Source organism: Caenorhabditis remanei, chromosome III (genome assembly GCF_010183535.1).
Source record: "Caenorhabditis remanei strain PX506 chromosome III, whole genome shotgun sequence".
Classification (NCBI taxonomy): Eukaryota; Metazoa; Nematoda; class Chromadorea; order Rhabditida; family Rhabditidae; genus Caenorhabditis; species Caenorhabditis remanei.
This window is the reverse complement of record NC_071330.1, coordinates 12,005,137-12,023,690: the sequence shown is the minus strand read 5'-3', so window position 1 is coordinate 12,023,690 and position 18,554 is coordinate 12,005,137. Positions and strand designations below refer to the sequence as shown.

Sequence of the window (18,554 nt, the reverse complement as noted above, 5' to 3'; positions counted from 1 at the left end):
TAAAAACTAGTAAAATATCCTCTTATCATGGTCTCCTTGGAAACAGAAACCTTATTACTTACGACATTCTGGACTCCTTCGCAGGTATTCTCAGGTAATTCTCTTGCACCCCTCATATTCTCGTTTATCGTGGACCGCACTTCAAGTTTTAGGTGTATTGCGAAATTAGATGAGCTTCCAGATGAATCAGATTTTGAGAAACTTGAATTCAAAAAATCAGCTTTAGAAAAAAGTAAAACCTCTTGGGCTCATCGTTCATCGTTCTCGAGGCTCTTCGTGTACTGCTCCGGCTGGACTCTTCCTCAAGTTCTGCTCCAATTCTGGAGACTCCTCCTTTCTGGAGATTCGTCCTGGAATATTCCTGACTCCGGGCTGACTCCAGGTGGACTGCTCCTCAAATTGTACTGTCGACACCTCCTCCGATTGTGGGATCCTCCAGGATTCTCCTCCTCTAGGGATCCTCCACGAGTCCTCCTCTAAGATCCTCCTGGACTCCTCAATTTCCGGCTCTTCCTGGACTCCTGCTCCTCTTGTGGGCTCCTCCTCCAGGATCTTCGTGGACTCCTCCAGGCTGGCTCCTCATGAACTCCTCTCAAGTTCTGGCCTGTTAGGACTCCTCCTCAAGTTCTGGAACTCCTCGTCGTCACCTCCTCCGGTTGTGAACTCCTCCTGGACTCCTCCTGTTGTTCTGGGCTCGTCATGGGATCCTCCTGGACTCCTTTTCCGGTTGTTTGATCCTCGGGGACTCCTCCTCCAGGATCCCTCAAGTCCTGGAACTCCTCGTGGACTTCTTCCCCGGTTGTGGGCTGTTAGGACTCCTCCTCAAGTTCTGGGTTGCTGATAATCAGTACTGAGTATTCGGTCAGCCTGTGACCGGATGCTCAGTACAGTACTGAACATTCCATAACCGGATGCTCAGCGCTGAATATTCAGTCACCGGATGACCATTTTTGATCATCCAGTCACTGAACACTCATCACTGAACATCCTGTCTTGTGTACTCCTACACATTTATACATGAATCGACAGGATATATATATACCCACCTCTAGCGATGTGACCGACATCTCAAGGGTTCCGCCTGTTGCTATACTTACCATGGGAAATGGGCGGGGCTTATAGGCAGACACTGTAGACTCCAATTGCTCAGTATTTCGATTGCGAATAAATAGGTCCTGTCGGGTCTATGGTGGCTTTATCCTATGATTATGGCTGTAGCCGTGTTTTTTTCTGTAAAATTATGTTCAAAACTAGCTTCTTTTTAAAAAAATACATAAATTTCACCATGATTCACATTTCGTTTGAAAAAAATCTCTAATCCGGTAGAAAGTTTGAACTTTTTCCCAATAACGAACCTCGAGCTTTGACAAAAGTTTCGAAATTTCGAAAGCCATTTGTGAAAGATTACTAAATGACGTCACCTTATCTAAAATCTCAAAAGAAAATAAGCAAATCCTAATCTCTCGTTTTCAGACGACTACTCTCAACAACAACAATACCAAATGCAAAACTATCCACCACAACAACAACAACAAGGTGGATACTATCAACAACCACAGGGACAATATCAACAAGGATATCCACAAGGAGGCAATTATTATCCACAACAAAACAACTATCCATCCCACCCCACCTATTAATTTCTGACATTTTCGCCCCCTCCTTTTTCCTAGAATTTTTATCTGAAATTCTTTTTTTTTCTGTTTTCTTAAAGTCTGAAAATATTGCTGCTATTGTGCCATAGGCTGCTATTCTGAGATTTTACCATTTTCGAAAAATTCCCCCAATTACAAATTCACCGCCATTTACGGGAAATCCTCTTCACCTTTTGCCTTTTTCTACCTGAGTTTTTTGATTTTTCTCTAACGCATAATTAAAGTTTTTGACGTAAATAAATACTCCCGACTTAAATTTTTAAAGTTTTATGATTTTTTCATGTTTTCAGTTTTTTTTCAGAAATATACAACAAAAAGGGGGCACAAAAATGTTCAAAGGCAAGGGGGACAAGATGAAGAAGGGAAAAAGTGGGAACCAAGAGAGAGAAAGACAACCCGTACTATGTGCAGTGGAGTGCAGTATCATCGTAACAGTAAACCGACAGAACGTGGATTGGGATGATAAACGGGGAGAATTTCAGATGATTGGGTCTCGAAGCGAAAAAATGGGAAGAGGTACCAGCCTCGTGAGAAAAGTACCCATAAGATTTTTGGGGAAGGAGACCTCAAAAAGCAAAACGAGAAAGAAAAAAAAACAAGGAAAAACAGGAAAATGCTAGTAGAGGAGTAGTGAGGGGAACAAGATTTTTGTGCTGAAAACGGGGATTGAACATGAAAAAATGTGACAGGCTGATGATGCAATCGCGCTATATTTAGATGCAAAAAATTTCAATTTTTGTGTTGCGGTAAAGCGCAGTTGCATCATCAGAGAAAATTATGTACAGCTAAGAAGTTGCGGGGATAGAAAATGAATGCTACAATTAACTACTGTAGTAATTTTTTGGGTCTCGGATGGAAAAGTGTGATGTGGATTCACGAGAAGTATTTTAGGATTAATTAAAAATAGATTAATGGAAAAATTAGTCTTCGCGCAAATCGACACCAGTCTCTTCCATTCGAGGCTCATTGAACATGAAGAAAAAGCGATTATAGTTGATAATAATTCAGAAACTGATAGGAAACACGGGGAGAAACAGATCAATTAGCGATGACCGGGGATTTGGATCCAACAACGACATCGATTGTCGTCGTAGAAGTCACCGGCTCATCTGGAGAGATTCCATGGGCGTAGAGAAGTTTTCGGAGATGTTGATTCTCGGATTCCTTTGATCCGAGCTCGCGAGCAAGTTGTTGAGTGTCTTGGTCTCGTTCGAGAAGTTCGGCGGCGAGCTGAAAATTCAAAATTTGAATAATTTGTTGGGAGCAGGGGAGGAATCGAGAAAAAGCGGGCGAAAAATAGGAGGGAAAGGGTTGGTAGTAAACTCGCTACACAGCACAGAATTAGTGCAATGAAGCGAATTTACAATTGGTCATTTCCGTCCGAAAATTGTTCGAAAAAAGAGCACAACAAGATGAAATGATGAGCAAATATGGGGGAGAAAAATGGAAATTGTTGGGCTTCGGGCGAGCTGTCAGGTCTTGAATGAGCTACACGCGGCCACTAGTAAAGAACAAAATTCAAGAGAACACAGTAAATATATGAAAGAAATTCGTGGAAATTTCTCTTTCTCAATCAGAAGATTCTCGCCAACGTAGTCGTGGGGGCACAGAAGACGTCACTCTCAATTGACAATTTTCTCATGCTTTCTCAGTGTCTGTGTTTCTGTGTGTCCGGGGGGAATATGTGTTTGCCAGACTCTATAAGACTGATTTTTTCATGAATTCTGATAATTGGTGGGGAGATTGTTATGCTGACTTACCTGAATTCGCTCATCTAGACCCGATTTCTTATTTAAAAAAAACCCCCCGAAGGAAGAGAGGATTACGGTAGTTTTGTTGCAAAACCAAAAAAAAATTTTCGATTATGTTCATATTTCATCATTCTTAGAAACAATTCCTCACAAAAAAAAACTGGTCGTAATCTTCTCCTCCTTCCTCATCCCTGAACGCTGACAAGATTACGGTAGCTTTCGTGTCAAGACCCAAAACTACCGTAATCTTCTAAAATATAAAAAGACGCATGCCCTCACCTGTGACTTCGTCATACTCTGAATTCTCTCTCGCTTCACTTCCAAATAGTCCGTCTCGAATTCTCGTTCCATCTCACGATCAGCCTCACTCTCTCCGGAACTGCTGCTACCGCTATCCACATCATGACGGTCATCGTCGTCGTGGTACGTTGTTGTGGTCGCCGGCTCGATAGTACACCAGTAGGCTGGACGCATGTGGTCATAGGATCCACTCATTGTACGGACACGCCGACGTTCGGCTGCCTCGAATCTTTGCTCGTTCTGGAAAAGATATTGTTGAATATTTTTAAATTTTTCTTCTCCGTCTTTTTCAGAAGACGTGACACCCAATTCTCGTCAATTTTCTCTTTTTCTTCTCCTCCTTCCCATCTCATTATAAGGTCGAGCGAGCGCGCGCGCCGCCCCTTTCGCCTCCCCCGAGAGAGATAGGAGACGAAGAGGCGCAGAGAAAGCAGAGGCGACGGTTTGCACACCGCTCTAATAGATCAATTTGGATCGATTTCGGAATTTTTTTCGAGGAACACGATCAGCAAATCTAGTTCTTGGTACTCAAGAAATTTCAGACGGAACCGACAAATTTGAACTAGGGTTGAGATTCTCGGATTTTGGGTCTCGAGACACCAAGAAAAACCAATTTTTCTGAGATTCTGAGACGGAGGACGGAGAAGAATTGTCAGACGAATTTTCTAACCTCGAATTCAGCATCTGCTCGAGCTTCACGATCATCCAAGAGGAATTGTGTACTGTTTGGAGGAGCCATTCCGAATCTGAAAGTGAAGGATTACGAATGAAGGAACTAAACCTAATTCAGAATGAAGTCTTACTCGGACGGACTCAAGAAGGATACAAGTCTAGGACTCCCGAACCTTTAGAAATAACACTTTAAGGCATCCATGACGTTCTCCTTTTCCGAGCAGAGCGACCGTCTCAAATTACAATGACAACTATACCTACCTGTCTGGTTTCTCAGCTCTCTTATTCTTCTGCTTCTTGTCAAAATCCTTAGCGGTTTCCTCATCAGAATTTCCCGGCGAGTATGGTCTGTAACGACCGCCGCCCCGCTTTCGACGACTTCTACGAAGTCGACGTTCGCCGTCGGACTCGCCGTCAGACACTGATCTCGCCTCGCTAGCGAAAAGTCCATAGTAATCGGCCATGATAGAGTATAATAAACAGCTTGAGAGCTCTTTCGAATGACCCCCACGAAAATCGGGAGAGGGGCACAGAGGTAAAGGAAAAGAGTGTGTCTTTCTAGCTTTATGCTGCTTCAGGTTGCAAGCGCTACCGTAATCGTTGAGCACTTGTCTAGAAAGCGTACGCAAGTAACGTCTTCTTGTGGGAGGAGCGCTCTTCGTCTTCAGTGCACCAAGGCGCGCCTTCGTGCGACACACCGATCGCAAACTAGAAAGATCGCACTGGACCGCGTCTCTATTTATACAACGCGTGGCCGCGACGCGTCGATTCCTCCGCAAACGCAGCGCCGCCTCTTGAAAAAAGAGAGCGCGCACCACACATTTCACAATTGCCACTATCTTGAAACTTTATTATATTTTACACAAAATACATTTTCATGAAGCGCAAAACAAAGGCAATAAAAATAAATGCTACTAATTTATAAATATTCAGGTTAAAAACTTTTTATTTTCTCCGATTTCTCCGTCAGTTTTGCCTCCATTTCATTGATTCACTCACGGCTTTCGGCTGCTTCTGATGGACAATTCTGCTGAAATTTTAGATTTTAAAATTTCTGAATTGATATAATAATTGTCCGTTCTCATTGCACCTATCTCCTCTCAAAAATCTGTTTAAAATCTTGAAAAAATTGTGGAAAATCGGGAAAATATGGGTTAAATCGTGAAAAATGGGAAAAAATAAAACGTGGTAATTTATTGGAGTTTTTTTCGGGTTTTCGATTCTCAGAGTATTTTTAAAATCGCTCTTGCTCAAAATAATGATGAAAAACTGAAGGTGGGTTATATGGGTAATCGGAAGTATTTAACACATTTATTTTTTAGTTTCAAGGTTTCTTGGATTCACCGTCAAATTTCTGAAAAATCGCCAAAAAATCTTCTTCGTAAAATACGTGCAAAAATTGAAGTTTTCGGACAATTATCGATGTTCTCATGGCATAATTCGCTCTGGATCTCTTTCTGTCATCAATTTTTTTGTTGAAAAATGGAGTAATTCAATTTGGAACAGTCACTCTGCGGAATTCGACATTTCCTCAATTTTTTTCCTCCCACTCATTTTCACCAAGAAAACCCTTCTGGTGAAACGAGTACAAATAAATAAAAATGTCGGAGAACTTGCAAAATGTTTTTTTTTTCGAAAAAAAGTTTCGAAATTTTTCTCGTTTCACTTATTTCAATCTGGAAAATATACACAGCATCGTTTCCTGGAAAAATGTGAAATTTGATACCACTGGGAATATTTTCCACATTCGATGCATATTTTTGGTTCTTTGGCCCAAAACTAATTGTCGAAAAATTCAAATTCGACGTGGGAAGGTGGCGTTCTGTCCGAATGATGGTTTATGTAATCCTTCTTCTTTGCAAAGTAACTCACAGGGTCTAGGTGATTCATCAATGTATGTGTGTGCCGTTACATTTAAACAAAAACGAAGAGGAAATGTTTGTAGAACACTAAAAAGTTGTGCTTTTTGGTCAGAGTATCGGAATAACATTATCCAGGAAGAAATCCTGCAAAGTAGTCATAGATTTCCAGTTCAACGCTTTTTCACTTTTTCTTTACATCGCCTCTCAACACCTATTATGTCCAAATGTATACATCGTATAATATAAAAAAAGGTCGGACGCACGATTCATTTTTTTTTCGTTCGCCCACGGGTTACATCGAGAAAAAACGTAGATTGTGTTTTGCGAAACACACATATTCTATGGTCACTATTAGTGATAACGAACGCATACATATACACACAACACAAAAATGATTGTTTTGCAAGGCGTCAACTAGGACTGGTAGATAGAGACGAGACGAATAGGATGTTGAACTGCGAATCTGAATAACAAAAAACATATTTTTGAACTTTTTCAGTGAAACAAATCCCCCGAGTTGTATCCTACTTAGAATTGTGTATCCGTAAGTCTGATAAAGATAATTGAATGGGTTAGAGTAGAAGCAACAGCTGAAAATATTTTTTAATCAACCACTTTAATCTCATGTTAGAGATCTAAAAACAGATCTCTCTGGGGGAATAGAAATAGATGTTGTTTCCGAAATGGGTTGTGAACTTTGTTGGCCTTCGAATGGGATGAAAGATATCCTATCGGATTCGGAGCTTACAAAGTCTAGAAGGCTTTATTCTCCTGGAGAAATCCATTTGGTTTCCAGATCTTCAGGGCTCTCAAAATCTGAAAAATCCAGAGCATTCGGTACATTCCAACTAATTTCCGGAGTCGTCCTAATCTTATTTGGCGCTTCCTGAAAAAGGTCTTTGATCCTATTCGAATTTTCCCATCTGACTTTTTCTCCGACTATTTTACATTCCGTGACAAAAAGACAAAGTCATCTCCCCCTCCCCAGCCCAGGCAATCCCTCATTGACGTTTCGGTTTTTCTGCCTTTTCCTCCTCCTCCCATCTCTTCTTCTTCGTTTCCCATTTTCCATATCCAGTCAGCAGGTCAATAATTTTCAACGCATGGTGGGAGGTCTCTTCCTTCTCTGTCACTCTCCACCATCTCTATCTCTTTTCTCCCCTGTCACCCGCCTGTTTTCGTCCGCGCGCGAGCGCCGAGTCTCGTCAGCAAGAAATAGTTCGCACTATTCACGAGACGCAGACGCCAGTTCTGTTGAAGCATGGAATATTCTGTGCGGCGCGCGCACCCAGCGGTCGAGGGAAAAATGAGCGAGTGTTTGTGTTGTGAGTGAATGTGAGTGTGTTGTTGGTGAGCGAAACCGAACACACACTCACACACAAATACAACAGAAGCCAGGAGGAGGCAGCCAGCAGCAGCAGCCTACTAATAATAAAACGACGAAAAGGAAGAAAAAAAAAGAAGGCCGTATGTTTGGACCCACTCGCCCCAAAAAGGCACACAACAACACACCAGTTTGAAGTGAATTGGAAAATGGGAAATGGTAGAAGAAGAAGAAGTAACAAATCAAAGTTCAGAACAAGTCGAAATGAAATAGGGTCTGAAACTTCTGAATTTGGATGGAACGTCATTAGATCGAACGATCAAATGGGTTACTGTAGTTGGAGGTAGTCCTGGCGCCAAGTTTGTCTGCCTGGCAATCCAAGTTTCTCTGATAAAATATTCTTGTGGTTTCCCTCCTGACACATGCCATTTTTCGTAAATGATAGGCACTCAAACCCGCAAATTGCACAGTCCATCATCCCTCTCGCCAAAAAAGACGTGTACTTTTAGATGTCAATCGAGATAAAAATTGGATAGATTCGACAAAAAATTCCCTCTATCTTTCTCTCTTTTTCAACTTGATGTTGATTGTTGGTGTTCATCGTCGCCGCAGGCAGAGGGCAGTAGTTTTTTTTGGAAATAGACTACAAGACGGTTTGGTAACTGTGTTCTTATCGCGAGAAATTGATCAAAGGGGACGGTGGAAATTACCGATTTCGACGAGAAAGCGAAAGTTTTCCATTTCTTTGGAAAGGTACTTTGACCGTTTGAACAAAGAGTTCATATTGAGCACGTAGTCATAAAAGGGGCTTAATTGGTAATCCGTCTTGGACGACGGCGGGTTCCTAATTACCCGCATAGAATGGGTGGGGCACCTGTTAGACCTTTGTGTAAGGACCAACAGATCTTATCTTGTGAAAAGACAGACGAATGGTCATTGAGATGTTCCTAGGGAGATTAGTGGAGTATTGCGAATTTGTGTATGAAATTCGGCTTAAAAAATGTCGTAACTACTTTTTTCCTGAAAATCTGAAAGATCTCAACTGAAGTATTCTCCAGCTTGGTCCAGTGCAATTTTTTTCCAAAACTCCAACTTTTTAATCTGATAAGTTTTGGTAACCCAACCTAGCTCCTGGAGCTCTTTATTTGCTCGTCAGGTGCTTATTGGCCCGTCTCAACGAGCCTAGTTCATCTTTCGTGCGGTAAACGTACCAATCCTTTACAATCAAGCCCAGATTATGTGTAGCTGTATCAAAAATAATTTCCATCCAACTAATGGAAAGAATTTACTTTTTTTCGTCAATCCACACATTACTATTTTCGGACAAGTAGTCAGCTAATCCGATATTATCCATTCACACTTTCTCTCTTCTTATCACATGTGATCAAGTACCAGAAAAGAAATAAACTTCAATCTTCCCTTCTCCTAATTTTGTTTATTCAATTGCCTTCTCTCTCTCCGAAAATCGAAAAAGTGAAGAAGAAGAAGGGATGGGGATGAATGTTACAGCGGGCGTTAAATGTATATTCGACATTGCGCGTGTCCCCTTCCTTCTCTCTGATTGCAATGAGGATGGCAACGTGCCAGATGACATCATGACGTCACCTGACCCCCCGAATGGTGCACACTGTTGAGGACAATTGTACATATGCATAGATAAATAGTCGTTTCGTTTTCGGGTCGAGTACGGAATCATTTGAGTAATGAATGAGGAGAGACTTGTGACTTTTTTTCATAGATCACGCGGAGTAAGACACAAAGGAGAGTAAATTGGAAAACAGTCGCTTTCAGACAATGACGAATATCCGTGTGGGGGGAGACTTAATCAAATCGAGTAGTCCAGTCTTTGAGCATAAACTAGCTTTTGAGGAATGTGCACCTGAATAGAGTTTAAATTTAGAAATTCTAGAAATTTCTAAACAATTTCATTCCAGGCGTCAGGGACCCTTCTGCAGATGGATGGTTACCGTATTTTAATCCTTTTGTGGCGCACATCAAATTGAGTCATCTCATGACAAAGAGAGGGGACATCACAATTTTGGCATCTTTGCTCATTGGACTGGTCATGTGCAAAAATGGAAATGACATGTAGAATCCCCCCTCCAGCTCATAGAACCCATATCTTCAGGTACTCCACTCGATACCTCCCACGTGGTTATTGCTACGTAAGCTTTCCGCAGAGGGAGAGAGAGAGAGAGTAAGAGCTTGACCTGATCCCACGGGGGCTATAGATCGAAACATCAAACAATTCTCAGCCACGCCACGGAGAACAAAATAGTCCTCTAGACAACTCAAGTCACGTGGAAACAAAAAAAACAGATAATGGTGGCAATAGTAGTAGTAGAAAACATATTTTGACGTCCTTGGAATAGACGAATTGAGAAGGGATGTGTTTATTTGTACCGGATTTTTTAAATTGTGTGATGTCTGAAACTTAGGAAAACAATAATGAGTTTTCTTGTCTGGGAAATTGAGAGAGGTTTCTGGAGAGCATGGGTGGTCTGGGGGAGAGTAAAGGAAGCGGGAAATGTTCAACTTGGTTTTCAAACTTCGGATAAACTAGACAGACTGAGGACTAGAAAAATTTAGGCCATTCTAAGTTTCGTTGATGAGAAAAGGACTTATGGTCAGGTGTTGGCTGAGGCCCTGGCTGAGTGGGAATCCCTGGTGACCTAGTTTTCCAAATTCGGTCAGATTTTGGGCCTAGGTGGGCTGAACTGGTCTAAGATGAATTAGACGTCCTTCAAGTCCGCGCTACTCGGATGTTCGATCTTCCATCGATCTTTTTTTTTCGGAAAAATGAAGTCATGGAACTTTTTGTCTGAAACTTGATGAATGGATATTTCCAAAGATGTTGGTTTTGATAAATGATTTTTTTGTTGTTGCAAATTCTCAAAAACCAGTTTTTCGGAAAATTTGAAATCAGAGTTTTTTCGTTTCAAATAATCCCAAAAGCCATTTTCTCTCGAGGAAATGGTCATGTCTTCCAATATCCGGAATATTTCGAATTATCAGACCTCTGAAAATTAGGGTACATTTTCTCAGTGTACTCCATATATTTCCCTGGAATCCTGAATTGAACATTTTCAGATTAAAATTTTTTGACCAACTCCGATTTCTGATCAAATAAAATGCTCTCCTCTGCTCCCCCCATCCATCTGCCGTATCGCTTGTCAGCTGACTCCCTCCGGTTGCTCCCCGTCAATTTTCCTGTTCCTGGAAACTATATCATCAGGGGTGTTTCTAAGGATACGGTCTAGAGAGGGGGACCTCTACCTATATAGTTGTGATCTCCATCCCCGGTGTGGTGCCCCGATGCTTCCCTTTCATCTCAATTTCATTCACAAACAGCTGTGTCTAACATGTCTCGGCGCGAGACACTCCACAAACCGCACAGTCTCTAGATTTTTCTCTTTTCTCAACCGCCCCACCACCACCACCAATTGTTCGATTGTTGTCCTCTTTGCGCTGTGTGTGTGTATGCGTTGATGATGGCATCGAGTAGTTACTCTCTCTCTCATTTCTTTTCTCTCTCTCCATCTCTCTACTCTCTCTTCTATCTTCTAGAGATCATTGGAATTCGAGAGACGGGGAATCGGTCGCCCCCCGAAGAGGAGTGGGGGGTGCAAGAAAAAGGAAACAAGTGAGGAGATGGAGGAGTGAGAGAGTGTGTCCAGTGAAGAGACGCAGAGATCCATAGAGAGAGGGACTACATTTCTTAAAATAAAACAGAAATCCAGGGGTGTGGAGGACCTTGATGATGGGACACCCACCACACACAATACAAAATGATTTGGGTTCATTTTGGGAGAAAGTATGGATAAAAGAAAAAATATGAAAATATGGGGAAACGAAAAAGATTTTTTCTGAAGCGAAGTCAGACGACATGGGATCTTTGGTTTTCAGATATTTGCAGATTTTTTTTTGCAAAAGAATGTTAAAAAACAGAATTTTGAGGTTTTGAATGATGGAATCGACTGGAAATCTGAAAATGGTCTACTTTTGGGAAAATTTGTTCTTCATTGGGATAGTTAGACTCAAAAATTGTGCTGAAACAGAAATTTTTGAGCCGAAAATGTTGAAAAATCTAATATTTAGTAAAATATATGACGATAAAGGAAATACGATCTCTGCAAATTGAGCCGCAATTTTTTTGGAGAAAAGTTGTCAAAAAAAAGGTGACGAATTTTCTGGAAAACAAGGTTTCTGGACTGAAAAAAAAAACAAACTGAAATTGGATTTTTTAAGGAACGTTTCTCTCAGGAAATCCAGGAAAAATCCAAATCCAGGTTTTTGTTCAAAAATGACGAATTTAACAAAAACTAGACGTCTGGAATCCCGAAAATTGAACAAAACGTGAGTTTTGTCATAGTACGCCAACATTCACTTTTCATAATCCCAAACTAACAAGGAAACCGATTTGTGGTCAAAAATTGTCTGAAATTTTCAAAATTTGATCGTTTTGATCCGCGAAAAGACGTTTTGATCCACGAAAATCGTTCTGACCAACATTTTTAATGACGGCCTCGATATGGTGCATCGCCCATAAAAATTGATTTTTCAGGATACCAAACTGAGAAATAAACCTATTTTCAGACAAAAAATTATCTGATTTTTTCTAAGTTTTTATTGTCAATCCGATCTGCAAAACCATTCGAATGTCCCAACATGGTGCATCGTCCATAATAGCCGATAAAAATTTTCCAAGTTTTCTCGTCCTCGATAACTTTTGGGAAATATGACTCTGAAAGCCATCGCTCCCAGTTCTCCTCCTCCTCCACACGAATTCCAATCGTTTTAATTTCCAAAAAGTCTTTCGTTCCCATCCGATGCCTCTAATTGGTATACCACATACCAATTTTCAAGAAGTCGTCATCTTCAGAAGTTCTTCCGAAAGAGAGAGAGAAGATGCTCTCGTACATGCCACCAATACAGAAGTAAGTCAACTGATGACCGAAACACGAAAGTGAGAGAGACGAGAGACGCAGACAACGAGTGTCATGTGCCTCTCTCTCTCTCTCTCTCTCTCTTCCTGTTACTTTGTCTTCTAATCTTTGTAAAAGAGAATAGGCTCCGCCCACTCTCTCTCTCTCTCTCTTCCCACTTTTCGAACGAGAAAATTGCGCGTGTTGTGAGAGAGCACGGGAGACGAAGAGACGCAGAGAAAAGAAAAAAGTCCTCGATTTACATGGAAAAAGAGCACAAGATGAGACAATTTTTTGTGTGAAGAAGGAGGAGGAGGAGATGTTGTTTAGCAGGAAGAAGACGAGGGGCTGGAAATGTCAAGGCTGGGGTGCCCGGGGCGCGTTTTTGGAGATCTGAAAATGGTGAAGAGCTTGGATGACTGGCGTGCCGTGAGCGCGTTTCGCTTTTTTTTTTCGAAAATTAGAGCAACTGGATCTGGAAAGGAAAACAAGCGATCAAAATTCAGGCATTTCTGTCTGAAGCGCCTGAGGCGCGTTTGCAAAATTCCGAGGATCTTGAAAGTTTCCAAACACAATAAGTTCAATTTCTGGTGTGTCTGGCGCGCCGTTGACGCGTTTTAAATACATAGAATCTAAAATCTGAAAGATGTTTGGGTTTTCAAAAACTTTAGAATCGGAAAACGTGATATCTGGATTGATGGATACAACGACAGATCTTTTTTCGTAATTCGGACATCCGGACACTTTGGACACACAGACCGGACACCGTCCGAAGCCGCCAACACCAATTCCTTGTTCTCTCTCGTTGTTACTTTCACTTTAAAAAAAAGAAAAATCAGAAGAAAAATGTACGAATCTTTTTTTTTCTCCGTTTCTTTCTTTTTCTCCCCTTTATCATCATCGCTTATCAATTCAAAACTGCCCAATATGTTCTTTTTGCGACCAGGAAAACGAAATGAAATGGAAAAAGTACGGTTGTGTCTTTGAGGGGTCTGATAAAGTAGTCTGAGCTGACTGAATGCTTTTGAGTGAGTGACGTCACAGAAGCGACCAAAAAAGGGGGAGAAATGTTTGGATTTGAACAGAAGAGGAAGCATCAATAGAAAAAAAAAACATATTTGTTTGGTGATGGACACACACCTGAATTAATAAAAATATAAACTTTTTTGCAGGTGGTTTATAGGGGAGAGCTAATATAGTGGTATTTGAGGGTGCGAGGAGAATTTTTGACCTACCAAACCACGGGAGACAATAAGATAGTATCTGAGATTGTCAAGCCAAAGAAAGGTCGTTGTACCGGACGTGTGTGACCTAACAGTGAAAGTACGCGCTTTAAAGGATACGCAAATGTTCGATTTTACGTCGACTATGAAAAAATCCAGATAACTTTTTATGGAGGTGCATTTTAACCAGTTGATTTCTGATATACAAAGAAAACCTTGTGAATTTCTCAGAAAATCGAAACATAACTATTTAATGCTTGATGCCAGTACATCGATGTTATTCTGGTTATTGAAAGATCTCGATTTCCAGATGTGTCAGCAGAATTTGTTCTGATCTTCGAAACCAGCACACAAATTTCTCGGAGATTTCAACAACTTTGAATAAAAGCTTCTGAGTACTTGATAAGAGATGTCCAGAAGTCAGTCGAAATCTGAAAATTTCAGTCAAAATCCGCTCCCGACAAGATCTTCCAAAGTTCCATAGGAGATGTGTCCAGAAGCCAGTCAAAATTTTCCACATTACACCGTCCATCTTCTCGTTCTCTTCTCATCATCCTATTTAAAGAGCGTCATTCCATTTCAGAACACGCTATCCGTGTTTGACGTCATCGTCAACTCTATTTTTAACCGTTTACTCCGTCCTTGACCACTCTGTTCATTCCCGACACGTTTAGAAAACCTATTCTGTCAGACAGTCCTGAAAAACTTCCAGTTTCCGGCGAGCACATATGTTATTTTCTGACCGCACCTTTTGCATAATCGCACCGTCCATCACACCTATGTATATTTACAACCCTTTCTGCTCCATCCATTCCAAACCATCCAACTCATTACTATTCAGTCACATCCATTGTTCTCTCTTTCTTCTTTTCCACCCACACTTCTCCTTCTCCTTCATCCTACTAAAAGTTTCTTTTCTCTTCTTCGTCTTCTTCATTTTTAGAATCCATTTCATTTTGTGTCTGTCCTTCTTTTTTTCCATCGAGTATTTATGGATAGAAATGGTCTCTTAGCCCCCCATTTTGACGCAGAGAAAAGAGTAAATATGGACGGACAGAAGTAGGCAAAAAAAAGAGAAGAAACGGAACATGATAGATTCGATGGGGAGCTGAAAACAGAGAGTGTGATGCTGAAAGAAGAAGAAAAAATACTGAAAACAAGAGGGCGAGAAGAAGAAGAAGAAGAAGATGGAAAAGTGATAAACGAGGAACTAGGAGGAAGAGAGGACACTCTGAATTACAATGGTGGTCTGGATGGGAGGAGGTTTTTGAGATTTGAGGAGATGCTGGAATTGGTTTTAATTGAGGAGAGCGACCGGGAAAGGGCAGAGGAAGGCGGAAATAGAAAAAGCAAAGGATTAGAATGTAAACATTAAACTGGAAATGGTCAGATTTTTTAGAATGATCAAGGGCAGTTGAAAACTCCTGGAGGATGTCTGGAATACCAAATGAAAGTTTCTCAAGAAATATAATTATCAGAGTTATATCTGTCTAGACTGCGAATGTACCGGAAACTACAAAAACGAAGGTCTAGGTATTTTTTGAAAACAACAGTTCTAGAAAATCGATCTCTAAATTTCAGATTTTTCGGGTTGTAGAAATTCGAGGCTTCTAAAGGTCTGAATATCTGAGAACATAAACTTTTGAAAATCCGGCCAGACAGACACACGGATTACCAAAAAAGCGCCCCCGAATTTGAAATTTGAAAAAAAAATTCTGAAAACGGAGTTACTATGCATTAACTATTAGCGCTACACAGTTCTTACAACTGCGCTCCACCGAAATCCCTTTGAAAATGTCTCTTTTTCTCTGAGTCTCTCAATTTCGCTCACAATTTTCTTCGGTTTCCAGTAGAGCGCGGTTGTAAGACACGTGTCGTGCAAATATAAACCATCAGGATTGGTCGAAATGGATTCGAAAATTTATTATTTTTACATCGGTTTCATGTTTCAATGGCAACACGACACCGGAAGTTTTATTGTTCCATAAATAAATCATTTCCGCTTGATATCAAAATTAGATTCCGCTTGTCTCGTCCATCAATTATCTCTGTCAATTCGTCAACTATTCGAAATCAATCACCGTCTGATTTCCGCCTCATTATTCTTCACACCTCCTTCTCCATCTCCAAAATGTCACATGTTCCATCTCACGTGCCTTTTTTCAAAGAAATTTCGGTTTTCTTCCACTATTATTAGATCAACAATCACATACCACATGTGGTCTCAATTTTCCGTCGTTTTCTCTCCGAGAGAGGGCTCAACACCTCTCTCTCTCAACAATACTCTCCTGAACAAATAATAGTGCTCCTCTCCGATTTCGCGCGTCTCTGTTTGCCACGTCATTGGAGGGATAGGTACATATAGTTAAGCAGATCAGTTTCAGATTTCTCTCTCAAGATTTAAGAAACCGGTTTGTTTTTTGGTTCCTTCACTCATTCTCTCTCAATAAGGTCGGGTTGGTAGAAGAAGAATGACGAAAGGAAAAAATACAGATGTTGTGTGAAGATTTTCACTTGTTGAGAGAAGGGAAAGTGGGAAAATGGAGACAAGAAGAGAAGTTCCGTGTTACAGTATTTGGGAAGAATGAATGAATGAAGGAGGAGAAAAAAGTTTACGCTAAAAAAATGAATGAATGAAAAAGTGAGGTTGGTGGGGGGTTTGATGAGAATTTGATATCCGTTGAAATTTGTTTTGTTTTTTTTTGTTTTTAACTGTGATTTCAGTTTTTTTTCCGTATTCAGCTCGTTGAGAACTTTCAGAAAAAGAATCATGTCATGGTTTGAAGAAAGTTGGGTCTTGCAGCGAAAACAACGGTAATCCTAAATTTTTGGTTTTCGCGTCGAGACCCAACCGAATCTGGCCGTGATTATACTTTTCTGAAAGCTCTCAACGAGATGAATTCGACTATAACACTTAAAAACCGAAATGTTGGAAAAATTAAGTTTCAGACGTTTCAGAAACACAATTCCTTAACTTTTGAAAGTTTTTTCCAGACAAGTGCTTATAAATATTTGAAATCTCTAATCTCATAGTAATCTTTTTTCCCAAAAATTCAAACATTGACACAGTGATACAAAACTGTCCACTAGATATGAAAGTTACAGTAACATCAAGAGGCTCCGCTACATTTCGCAACTACGACACTTTGCAACTGCGACATTTTGCCACTAGCCATTTTGAAACTCCTACGTTTCGCAACTCCTACGTTTCGCAGCTACGACGTTTCGCAACCACACCGTATTCGCACACTTTCGTCAGTTGAAAATGTTGAGTGAACCAGCGGGCCTGGGAACATATTTGAACACAATTGAATAGAAGGAAAAGTTATCCGACCCGTTTTTTGACAAAACTAGGATAAACTATTGCTAGTTTTATAGATGCGAAACGTCGCAATTGCGACATGTCGCGGAGCCCTTCAAGAGATCTCCGTGTTTTAAAGTTTTTCTGAATATTTACAATAGTTTTTAAGACGATTTTTTAAAGCTTTTCATATTTATTTTAATAAAAAAGTCAAGAAAAATAAATAAATACAAAAAAATAAATATTCGAAATATGCAAAATGAATGTGATGCAAATTGGATACATAAAATCAAAAAGTGAGCTTTTCATTCAAAATATATTAATTTAGAAACCAAAAAACTCATCGAAAATTGGGCCAAACAATGAATCGGAAGCTCGCCAGATCCCCGTATGAATCATCCAACGCGTAGAAGATTGTTCCTCTGAGTCCATCCTTTCGGAAGAAGTCATAACCCCCTTTATACTCAATAAAGTCTTTGTCCGTTCCAGTGTGTCTCATGAAGGATCGAGGAAACTTTCTTTTCCGATAGTTGGGTGCATCAGTGTAGTTAATTCCAGCCAATACGTTGTTAGTGAATTCGAAATCCAATTCTTCGAACTCCATTTTGATTGAGAGAGATTTCATGTTGGGATTCGAACCGTTTATCCAATTTTTGAGGAAAGTGTTGAGATCCTTTTGAGATAACTGATTACTAGTATCTGGCGTGTACCAGATTTCTAAATTGACGATGTTGCAGTTGGAAACATCATCCAGAGAGATCTTACAATTCGGCTGCAGACAAAGATGGAAAGTGTCTCTTCGCATAATCTCCTTATAGATCTCATCATCTCTCGGTCCTTCGTGTGCCAAGACCCAGTACTTAACTGCTGGATACTCATAGAGAATCTTCCGGAAGTATTCATTGTTCAATTCCGGAATAATTATTTCCGAGACACCCATTCCGTGTAGAAATCGCTTGATAATCTCGAAACTGAAGCACTCTACACCAGGTCCGAAGTCCAGTGCGATGTGGGTACTGATGATAATATCCCTGAGATAATCAAACCATTTTCTCATATCGAATCCTGGTTCAGGTTCCGTGAATTTCGAAACAAGGCCATGGAATATTCCAAGGATAGAAAAAGGTTTTGGGAGAGATTCTTCTGGTAGGTTGTTGAATGAATCTTTCGTGAACGAGAGTACAAATTGACCGAATCCCTCTCCGTAGTCAATTGTCATCTTGGTCTTTTCCAGTTTAATGACTACTCTTTCGACAGTCATCTGAAGATATTTGACGATGTAGTAGTCTTCGGGAGATTGCATAGCCATCTTAATTCTGAAAAATGGATGTGACAGAGGAAGAGATCTTCAGTTAATAAACTAACCTATCGGGAAGCGATGTTTGTCTTGTTGGCAGGCGCTCCTCCTCGGACATGTTGACTAAAAAAGGACAGATATGATAGAAGAAGTGACCAACGAGCTCTCTCTTCCCCCAGTGCAGACTTCGTCTCTTGATTATATCTAATCTCTTGTCATGGCTTTCCGTTACCAGGGGTAACAT

At 40.5% G+C, this 18,554-nt stretch overlaps 3 protein-coding genes across 3 annotated transcripts; 1 reads left to right on the top strand and 2 right to left on the bottom strand.

The window, feature by feature from the left end:
• Positions 1-27: 27 nt before the first annotated feature.
• GCK72_010918 (uncharacterized protein) lies at positions 28-1,640 on the top strand (the record flags this gene model as incomplete). Its single annotated transcript, XM_053728108.1, has 3 exons — positions 28-84; positions 383-833; positions 1,474-1,640. The coding sequence occupies 3 exons, from the start codon at positions 28-30 to the stop codon at positions 1,638-1,640; spliced, it is 675 nt and encodes a 224-aa protein (XP_053587685.1).
• Positions 1,641-2,693: 1,053 nt separating this feature from the next.
• GCK72_010917 (uncharacterized protein) lies at positions 2,694-4,842 on the bottom strand (the record flags this gene model as incomplete). The annotated part of the gene is made up of 4 exons (XM_003111561.2): positions 2,694-2,885; positions 3,686-3,946; positions 4,377-4,452; positions 4,640-4,842. 4 exons carry the CDS (start codon positions 4,840-4,842, stop codon positions 2,694-2,696), a joined length of 732 nt encoding a protein of 243 aa, XP_003111609.1.
• Positions 4,843-17,353: 12,511 nt separating this feature from the next.
• Positions 17,354-18,428, bottom strand: GCK72_010916 (uncharacterized protein; the record flags this gene model as incomplete). The annotated part of the gene is made up of 2 exons (XM_003111467.2): positions 17,354-18,329; positions 18,379-18,428. 2 exons carry the CDS (start codon positions 18,426-18,428, stop codon positions 17,354-17,356), a joined length of 1,026 nt encoding a protein of 341 aa, XP_003111515.2.
• Between the last annotated feature and the right edge of the window lie 126 nt (positions 18,429-18,554).